General features: G+C 47.8%; 2 protein-coding genes across 5 annotated transcripts in view; one reads left to right on the forward strand and one right to left on the reverse strand.

Annotated features, from left to right (window-relative positions):
- The window catches only part of gins1 (GINS complex subunit 1 (Psf1 homolog)), an 8,644-nt gene extending 5,152 nt beyond the window's left edge, over positions 1-3,492 (forward strand). Inside the window, exons 5-7 of the mRNA XM_031303675.2 lie at positions 2,532-2,648; positions 2,912-2,986; positions 3,216-3,492. Coding sequence (XP_031159535.1) covers positions 2,532-2,648; positions 2,912-2,986; positions 3,216-3,284 — 261 coding nt within the window. The 3' untranslated portion in view covers positions 3,285-3,492. The remainder of the gene's footprint in view (positions 1-2,531; positions 2,649-2,911; positions 2,987-3,215) is intronic.
- Positions 3,493-7,975: 4,483 nt separating this feature from the next.
- The window catches only part of ninl (ninein-like), a 71,170-nt gene continuing 69,145 nt past the window's right edge, over positions 7,976-10,000 (reverse strand). For 2 of the 4 annotated variants that reach the window (XM_035991998.1, XM_035991997.1), the window contains exons 31-32: positions 9,724-9,837; positions 7,976-8,341 (exon numbers count right to left, since the gene is read on the reverse strand). In XM_035991998.1, coding sequence (XP_035847891.1) covers positions 8,150-8,341; positions 9,724-9,837 — 306 coding nt within the window. In that variant the 3' untranslated portion in view covers positions 7,976-8,149. The remainder of the gene's footprint in view (positions 8,342-9,723; positions 9,838-10,000) is intronic. The other 2 variants (XM_035991999.1, XM_035992000.1) reach the window with 2 other exon arrangements.

Here is a 10,000-nt window from a genome sequence, read left to right on the forward strand (position 1 = left end):
ACCGTTTTTTCAATGATTTTACTTAAAAATGGAATACAGCCACTAGGCATGCAGCCTGGACCCAGCACATATCAGTTAAAGCTTGTTTCATTCTGTACACAAGCATACTTATCAGTCTGGGGAGAAGGAGTTAGCTGCCGTCCTGGAGGGGGCAGAGGGGCCTGGCGTTTTACTGTCAGTGGTTGAGTCCAAACAGGGTCAGTTTGATGCTGGGGGCGAGTGATGGGAGAAGGTAGTGGGGTAAACTTGGTTCCAGCATCTACCAGCTGCTCCATCCGGTCAGTGAACCCCAACATGTGGCAGGGGGACACAGGGGAAAGGGTGAGTGGGGAGAGCGATGGATCCTCAAAGGCGTTGGTGATGGTACGGGGGTTTGAGGAGTGTTGGACGGGTGAAGGGGGGTTGAGATTTCTTGTCTCTGCTCTGAGGTCCTCCATGGTCAAATCTTTGCTCAGGTGGGGGCTGTGGTGGATCACTGCCGCACTTTGTTGTGTCTTCCTCTTGTTTTGTTTGTGTTGATTTATCTTGTCCTGTGTCCTTGGCCGAGGGAGCAGATGTGTGGTGCAGAAAGTAAAATAGGCTAGAGGTGAACAGCTTTACTCCTGGCTTGTTAAGGAAAAGTCCATCTGCTTTAAAAAGATGTCTGCGGTCCCAAAAAAATGTTAAAATTGTCAATGAACCGCAGAGAGTGGACGGTACATGCAGTTGAAAGCCATTTGTTCAGTGCCAACAGTCTGCTGAATCTCTCAGCTCCTCTTCTGACTGGTGGTATAGGGCCACTGATAAACACCTTCACGTTTAGGGAGCTGACTGAGTTCAGCAGATTCATAAAGTCACGGTTCAGCACTTCAGACTGTTGCTTTACAACATCATGTGACCCTATATGCAGTATAATGTTCTTCACAGTTGGGTGTGCTGCCATGATATCCGGGATTCTTTGGGCTAAGTCAGACACCATGTCTTTGGGAAAACAGAGAATTTTGGTGTTTTTACTGCTTTTTATGTCTTTTACAGCAGAGTCACCCACAATCAGAGTTTGGTGCCCAGTCGTTAGCTTTCCCTGTAGCTTTTTACTTTTTGAATTGCTCTCAGTCCTTACCCTGCTGTGTGACGATGAGACGCAATCCAGGTCATGTCCAGGGTCCTGCAGCAGAGGAGCAAATCTGTTATCCAGTTGCACACTCAGTTGTTGGGGAGGCATTTTGTTGCTAATTCTCCCTTTTGCAGCTGTCCACGGCTGTGTCCTACTGAGTACAGGGGTAGAAGAGGCGCTCTGCCTGGATGGTAATGCAGGCCAGCCGTTCATATCACAAATCTCAGGGCGCTGTGCCCTGCCCGTTAGTCGTCCTTCCCAGGAAAAGGATTTACTCTTAGGCTTTGCACCAAAAGAGTTCCAGGGAGGACTACCACTTGTTGATTTATTACCTATCCCACAGCCCTCCTGTTTGTCCGTAGTCTTGCTGGTGCTAGTTAGCCGTGGGTTGGCATGCTTCTGTCCATTGTTTTGGGTCAATGGTAAAGTGGTGTCATTCCCACATGATCCGTTCACTTCCAGGTTTACTTCTAACCGTTGAAGTTTGGTTTCCAGAATAACAATCTTCTGAAGGAGTTTGTAGTAGTCCTCCATGGAGAAGGGAGGCATCTTGCTGCTAATTAGCTTTAGCTACAATCACTTTAGGACAGGCTTGAGCTATTGGTAGGCCACGCTCACGCACAAAAATGTTGAAATATGGCAATAGCCTACTATGTCTACAAAAAATGTATAGTCCAGTGATTTATAAGTATCCAAGAGCCGCTGCTCATAGTTTCTCTCAGAGGAAAAGTAAGATTATCAGCAGAAATATGCAAGCAGAGGCAGGAGCAAGCAGCAAAGCGTCTGCACTGTAAGAAGCAGGAAGCACAGGTCAGAGACTACAGGTGAGAGAGGACAGGAGAGAGGACAGCTGAGAGAGGACAGGTCAGTGAGGACAGGTCAGAGACTACAGGTGAGAGAGGACAGGTCAGAGACTACAGGTGAGAGAGGACAGGTCAGTGAGGACAGGTCAGAGACTACAGGTGAGAGGACAGGTGAGAGAGGACAGGTGAGAGAGGACAGGTGAGAGAGGACAGGTGAGAGAGGACAGGTGAGTACAGGCGAGAGAGGACAGGTGAGAGAGGACAGGTGAGAGAGGACAGGTGAGTGAGTACAGGCGAGAGAGGACAGGTGAGAGAGGACAGGTGTGAGAGGACAGGTGAGAGAGGACAGGTCAACCCATACATAGGGATCTCAGCTGATTACTGACATTGAAGAGGTGATAGAATGATTATAGAGTATTTCACACAGTTCCTTAAAGAGCTGATAGAATGTTAAACCCATGTTACCTCCTCATAGTGTAATAAGGACAGTTTGGAGGTAACTAGGACAGACAGAGAAGCTCACAGTCCCATTGACACCTCTGTCCTCTGAAAATCTCACAATGGTAAACTGCCTCTGAAAACAGGAGAATCTCAACGAGACATTTACGTGTGTGTGTGTGTGTGTGTGTGTGTAGGTGCAGTGGTTCAGTCAGTATAAGAAGTCTCTGGCGTCCTTCATGCGGTCTCTAGGGGGGGGCGAGGGTCTGGACATCACTCAGGACATGAAGCCCCCCAAGAGCCTTTACATCGAGGTAAACGGTGTATTCTGGACCTTTTTATCTGTATGTTTATGTGTGTATTCACTGTGTGTGTGTGTGTGTGTGTGTGTGTGTATATATATATACACACACACACACACACACACACACACACACACACACACACACACACACACACACACACATACATACAGGTCACACACATTCGTGTGCTCAAACTGAGAAATTGTCTCTTGCAATTTACTGCAATTTCCACATACATGTACACATATTCTAGTATACTTTGTGTTTTCCAGGTGAGGTGTTTAAAGGACCACGGAGAGTTTGAGATCGATGATGGAACTGTGATCCTGCTGAAGAAGAACAGTCAGGTCAGATTTTATGTATATATATATATATATATATTACTTGTGATTGTTCCTCATTATCCTAATTTATCAAATACTTTTTCTTTTTCAGAAAGTTTTAATGTCTTTCTGTTTTTCGTGTGTGTGTGTGTGTGTGTGTGTGTGTGTGTGTGTGTGTGTGTGTGTGTGTATTCTCTGAGTGAACGTATCCAACAGGAAGTAGTCACCTTAACGTCCGTGTGTCTGTCTGCAGCACTTCCTGCCGCGGTGGAAATGTGAGCAGCTGATTCGTCAGGGCGTCCTGGAGCACGTCATGTCCTGACGGAGGAACAGCTGACAGACAACCCAGGGCTTCCATTGGCCGACAGCAGAGGACCATTCATCCAATCATCAAACGTTTTCTTTTACACAGCAGACAGATGTCATGAACTCAAACGTCCAGATTCACTACGGCCCCTGAATGCAACACACAGTTTAATTCAGTTTCTTCTTTTATTCTGATGTAAAAAATAAAGTCTCTTTTTCTAAATTCAATGTTCAGGGTTTAGTTACTTTCTATCTCTGCCAGTGGAAGCAAAGAACAGATATTAAAGTGCCCATATTATAAAAAAAAAAATCACTTTTTCTGGGATTTGGGGAGTTATTTTGTGACTCTGGTGCTTCCACACACATACAAACTTTGATAAAAACCATAAACAGTATATATAATGGAGCAGCAGGTCCCGTGTCTCTGGACGGAGACCAGTGAAGTCTCTTTCCCGGTGATGGCTGAGCGTTACTGAGCAGCCTCCAACTGAGCTTGAAGACGTAGATGTGACGTGAGCAACCTGTCTGAAAGTTGGAAGTCTTCTGGTAGCTGTGCCAAGAGAAATCTCAATCATTCCCAATCTAGCAGAGACGGAGAGCGTAGGTATATGTAAGGAGATAACATAGACACAGGCTAATTATTGATCACTAAAATGATAGTTAACATTAGTAATTAAACTTAAACAGCTAATGGAAGTCCAAACTGCCTGAGAGCTTCTCCTGTACTATACGGTAATTCCTCTACTATGAGACAGTAAGTCTCGTGGTTATGACCCAATCGTTAGCCTATTTTTATAAAAACGTCTGCTACGGAGCCATAACGTGAGCTACAAGGTAATGGAGCCTTTTATACATTGTCGTGTTTCTTTAGAAATAAACAACGGACAAATAGAGTCTTTAAACTCTTCAGATGTAAAGTTATTCTCTGTCAAAGTGACGTCAGAATGAATGGGAGTCAATGGGATGCTAACGGGAGGTGATGGCTTGGTAGCATTAAAATGGCGCCATAGGAGGTTTGAAGAAGCTCTGAAGCGAAGCTTACCGCTGTTTAGAGTGAGATACGGTTTCGGAATGTGTCCTGCCTTCAGTCTCTGGGTGAGCTGGTCAAAATCTGCACGGCTTTCTACGTCAGTAGCTGAGACGAGGGGGCTAGGGGGCTAACCGTTAGCATGCTAGCTCGTTCTCAATGGCAAAACACTGCTACAACACACACTAGTTCACCATAATCTACAAAAGAACTGCTTCCATGTCCCTGTTCTGCAGGTATTCACACAAAGTTGGAAGTGCGCCCTCGTTTAGAAGAAGTCTCCCGGTTAATCCTGCCTTGTACTACTGAAGTTGGAGAAACAGCTAGCTAGCTCATGTAGTCCTTACCTAGCTACTGAGCATGTGATCTTACCTAGCTACTGATCATGTGATCTTACCTAGCTACTGATCATGTGATCTTACCTAGCTACTGATCATGTGATCTTACCTAGCTACTGATCATGTGATCTTACCTAGCTACTGATCATGTGATCTTACCTAGCTACTGATCATGTGATCTTACGAATGAGCATAATATAATATGAGCTCTTTAAAAACCGGCTCCAACTGAAGAAACAACGCTGTGTGATAAAAACATAATTTAATGTAGTTTTCATATTACAGTATGATACATACATGTCTGTCTGACTCACTCTTTGGTGCACGGACAGACAGACAGGCAGATGGAGAGACAGACAGGTGTGTGATTTGGTTGGTTGTACCTGAACAGGAAGCGAGAGCTCTCACTCTGACGGGGAAATACAGACTGAAACACACCTCACAAAAATACCTCTCATTTTGATACCAAAAATAACAATAAAAAAATATATAGAACAAAGTAAAATAATACCCTCATGGCTGAAATACTTCAGAGTGTGTATGTGTGTGTTATCATGTGTGTGTTATCATGTGTGTGTGTGTCTGTATGTGTGTGTGTTACCTAAGTGTGTGTCTGTGTGTGTATGTCTATGTGTGTGTGTGTGTCTATGTGTGTATGGGTTACCTAAGTGTGTGTGTGTGTGTTTATGTGTGTGTGTTACCTAAGTGTGTGTGTGTGTGTTTGTTACCTAAGTGTGTGTGTGTGTGTGTGTTTATGTGTGTTACCTAAGAGTGTGTGTGTGTGTGTGTGTGTGTAGACTAGATGTAACAGGTGAGTGTGACGGTGATGACTCATGTATAAGAGGCCACGCCCACACCTGATGTACCTGGGAGTCAGACTCCTCTACTCTCCACCTTTGGATTTATTAAGCAGCGTTTTTCAGACAAAAACCATCTCCGTCTACACCAGAGATTTAGCAGATTCTCTGACGTTACTAAACGTAACAAGACAGAAAAAAGCTACAAACTTCCATGAAAAACATTGGAAAAAAATGACAAAAAAAGTTGTAATAAAATGAGTAAAACGTTGAAAGAATGTGACGTGTAAACAGCCAAAGATAGTGGTTTTTAAACCAACACGTAGCAGTGTAAACGTAGGCTGACTGGCGTCAGCGTCGTCCTTCCCAAATGTCTCCGTTTGGGTCAAAGCAACATCTCAGTTCTCAAACCTAGACGGGGGGCAGCAGAGTTTTCCAAAAGTTAAAAGGTCCCATGGCATGAAAATATCACTTTATGAGGTTTTTTAACATTAATATGAGTTCCCCCAGCCTGCCTATGGTCCCCCAGTGACTAGAAATGGTGATAGGTGTAAACCGAGCCCTGGGTATCCTGCTCTGACTTTCAGAAAATGAAAACTCAGATGGACCAATCAGGAATCTTCCCTTTATGACGTCATAAGGGGAAAGGTTACCTCCCCTTTCTCTGCTTTGCCCACCCAGAGATACAGTATTAGGGGACCACTAAGGTCTATATAAAGAGACTTCAGATACAGTATTAGGGGACCACTAAGGTCTATATAAAGAGACTTCAGATACAGTATTAGGGGACCACTAAGGTCTATATAAAGAGACTTCAGATACAGTATTAGGGGACCATAAGTCTATATAAAGAGACTTCAGATACAGTATAGGACCACTAGTCTATAAAGAGACTTCAGATACAGTATTAGGGGACCACTAAGGTCTATATAAAGAGACTTCAGATACAGTATTAGGGGACCACTAAGGTCTATATAAAGAGACTTCAGATACAGTATTAGGGGACCACTAAGGTCTATATAAAAGCATCCAAAAAGCAGCATGTCATGGGACCTTTAAAGTTTTAGGGGCTCGGGGCCCAAAGGAGTAAGATATCAGTTATTAAACCGAAACGTAGCAGTGTAGATGTAGCCACAGCATCTCACCTGGTTACTGGTTCTCAGCTCTGCTTATTCATTTTTTTGCAGAGAAGATTATCTCCTCAGGTCACTTTTAAATTCATGATTTTTTCAATGAAGTTTGGTGGAAATCACAACAAGATGCTGAGACATTTGCTCATCGTCTGTGAGATTTGGGGAATCCAAACTAACCCTCGAAAGCACCAAAAGTCTCTCAAAAACAGACTAACTGACCGATCCCTCGAGCTGCTCCAGGCTCCATCTCCAGCGCTACGTTTTGGGTTTTTAAGCGTTTGAGTTTGGAGCCCAAAGTGATCTCCGTGCACCGAGAGTTTTTATCTCCAGTAGAGGAACTAATCTCTGTTTAAACTAACACGCCCAAAACCTCATATCTCATCAACATCCTGGTATACTGGACATACACAGGAGGCAGCGTGGAGACTGCAGAGCAGGGGGAATGAGAGGGGGGAACGCCAGAGCAGGGGGAATGAGAGGGGGGAACGCCAGAGCAGGGGGAATGAGAGGGGGAAACACCAGAGCAGGGGGAATGAGAGGGGGGAACGCCAGAGCAGGGGGAATGAGAGGGGGGAACGCCAGAGCAGGGGGAATGAGAGGGGGGAACGCCAGAGCAGGGGGAATGAGAGGGGGGGAACGCCAGAGCAGGGGGAATGAGAGGGGGGGAACGCCAGAGCAGGGGGAATGAGAGGGGGGAACGCCAGAGCAGGGGGAATGAGAGGGGGGAACGCCAGAGCAGGGGGAATGAGAGGGGGGAACGCCAGAGCAGGGGGAATGAGAGGGGGGGAACACCAGAGCAGGGGGAATGAGAGGGGAGAATGTCAGAGCAGGGGGAATGAGAGGGGAGAACGTCAGAGCAGGGGGAATGAGAGGGGGGAACGCCAGAGCAGGGGGAATGAGAGGGGGGAACGCCAGAGCAGGGGGAATGAGAGGGGGAAACACCAGAGCAGGGGGAATGAGAGGGGGAAACACCAGAGCAGGGGGAATGAGAGGGGGGAACGCCAGAGCAGGGGGAATGAGAGGGGGGGAACACCAGAGCAGGGGGAATGAGAGGGGGGAACGCCAGAGCAGGGGGAATGAGAGGGGGAAACACCAGAGCAGGGGGAATGAGAGGGGAGAATGTCAGAGCAGGGGGAATGAGAGGGGGGAACGTCAGAGCAGGGGGAATGAGAGGGGGGAACGGCAGAGCAGGGGGAATGAGAGGGGAGAACGTCAGAGCAGGGGGAATGAGAGGGGGGGAACACCAGAGCAGGGGGAATGAGAGGGGGAACACCAGAGCAGGGGGAATGAGAGGGGAGAACGTCAGAGCAGGGGGAATGAGAGGGGGGAACACCAGAGCAGGGGGAATGAGAGGGGGAAACGCCAGAGCAGGGGGAATGAGAGGGGAGAACGTCAGAGCAGGGGGAATGAGAGGGGGGGAACACCAGAGCAGGGGGAATGAGAGGGGGAAACGTAGCAGAAAATATTCCTTTTTAAACCATAACGTGGAGATGTAGCATCAGTAAAACTGATCTCAGACCAGCTGCTGTAGTGTCAGTGCTACGTGGCGGCTACGTGGCGAGCTACGTGGCGAGCTACGTGGCGAGCTATGTGATGAGCGAGGCAGGGACGATCTCTTGCAGCAGTTTGTTCAGAGCGCTGACTTTGTCCTCCAGCTGGAAGTTCTTCTTCTCGGCGTGTTTCTGCCGCTGCTCGGTGACCTGCAGAGCCTTCATCAGCTGGGAGTTCTCCACGTACAGATCCTTCAGCAACGCACTCGACTTCCTGTTCCTCGCCAGCTGCAGGAAACAACAGCCAGACGACAAGCAGACGACAGATTAGCGTGTGTGTGAGGTGTGTGTGTGTGTGTGAGAGGTGTGTGTGTGTGTGAGGTGTGTGTGTGTGTGTGAGGTGTGTGTGTGAGGTGTGTGTGTGGTGTGTGTGTGAGGTGTGTGTGTGAGGTGTGTGTGTGTGTGTGTGAGGTGTGTGTGTGAGGTGTGTGTGTGTGTGTGTGAGGTGTGTGTGTGAGGTGTGTGTGTGTGTGTTTCTGTGTGTGTGTGAGGTGTGTGTGTGTGTGTGTGTGTGTTTCTGTGTGTGTGTGTTTCTGTGTGTGTGTGTGTGTGTGTGTGTTTCTGTGTGTGTGTGTGTGTGTGTGTGTGTGTGTGTGAGGTGTGTGTGTGTGTGTGTGTGTGTGAGGTGTGTGTGTGAGGTGTGTGTGTGAGGTGTGTGTGTGTGTGTGTGTGTGTGTGTGTGAGGTGTGTGTGTGTGTGTGTGTTTCTGTGTGTGTGTGTGTGTGTGTGTGTGTGAGGTGTGTGTGTGAGGTGTGTGTGTGTGAGGTGTGTGTGTGTGTGTGTGAGGTGTGTGTGAGGTGTGTGTGTGTGTGTGTGTGTGTGTGAGGTGTGTGTGTGTGTGTGTGGTGTGTGTGTGTGTGTGTGTGTGTGAGAGGTGTGTGTGTGTGAGGTGTGTGTGTGTGTGTGTGAGGTGTGTGTGTGTGTGAGGTGTGTGTGAGGTGTGTGTGTGTGTGAGCTGTGTGTGTGGTGTGTGTGTGGTGTGTGTGTGTGTGTGTGTGTGGTGTGTGTGTGTGTGTGTGTGTGTGAGGTGTGTGTGTGTGTGAGCTGTGTGTGAGGTGTGTGTGAGGTGTGTGTGTGTGAGGTGTGTGTGAGGTGTGTGTGTGTGAGGTGTGTGTGAGGTGTGGGTGTGTGTGTGTGAGGTGTGTGTGTGTGTGTGAGGTGTGTGTGAGGTGTGTGTGTGTGTGAGGTGTGTGTGTGTGTGTGTGAGGTGTGTGTGAGGTGTGTGTGTGTGAGGTGTGTGTGAGGTGTGTGTGTGTGTGTGAGGTGTGTGTGTGTGTGTGTGAGGTGTGTGTGAGGTGTGTGTGTGTGTGAGGTGTGTGTGTGAGGTGTGTGTGTGTGTGTGTGTGTGTGGTGTGTGTGTGTGTGTGTGAGGTGTGTGTGTGTGTGAGGTGTGTGTGTGTGTGTGAGGTGTGTGTGTGTGTGTGTGTGTGTGTGTGTGTGTGTGTGAGTGTGTGTGTGAGGTGTGTGTGTGTGTGTGAGGTGTGTGTGTGTGAGGTGTGTGAGGTGTGTGTGTGTGAGGTGTGTGTGTGAGGTGTGTGTGAGGTGTGTGTGTGTGTGTGAGGTGTGTGTGTGAGGTGTGTGTGTGTGTGTGTGTGTGTGTGTGTGTGAACCTGTTCTTTGAGCTCCTGGACTTTCTCCTGCAGAACCATCCGGACGCCCTTCAGCTTGGTCTCCAGCTCCTCCATCCTCTGCTGCAGGGCAGACAGCGCTTTCTCATACTGATCCTGAACACAACACACACACACACACACACACACACACACACACACACACACACACACACACACACACAGAGACAGACAGACAGACAGACAGACAGACAGACAGACAGACCAGAGGGACCAAAATGTTTTCTGTAAATAGACGGTGATGCTGAGCAGAGCAGAG

This window comes from Sander lucioperca, chromosome 15 (assembly GCF_008315115.2).
Source record: "Sander lucioperca isolate FBNREF2018 chromosome 15, SLUC_FBN_1.2, whole genome shotgun sequence".
Lineage (NCBI taxonomy): Eukaryota > Metazoa > Chordata > Actinopteri > Perciformes > Percidae > Sander > Sander lucioperca.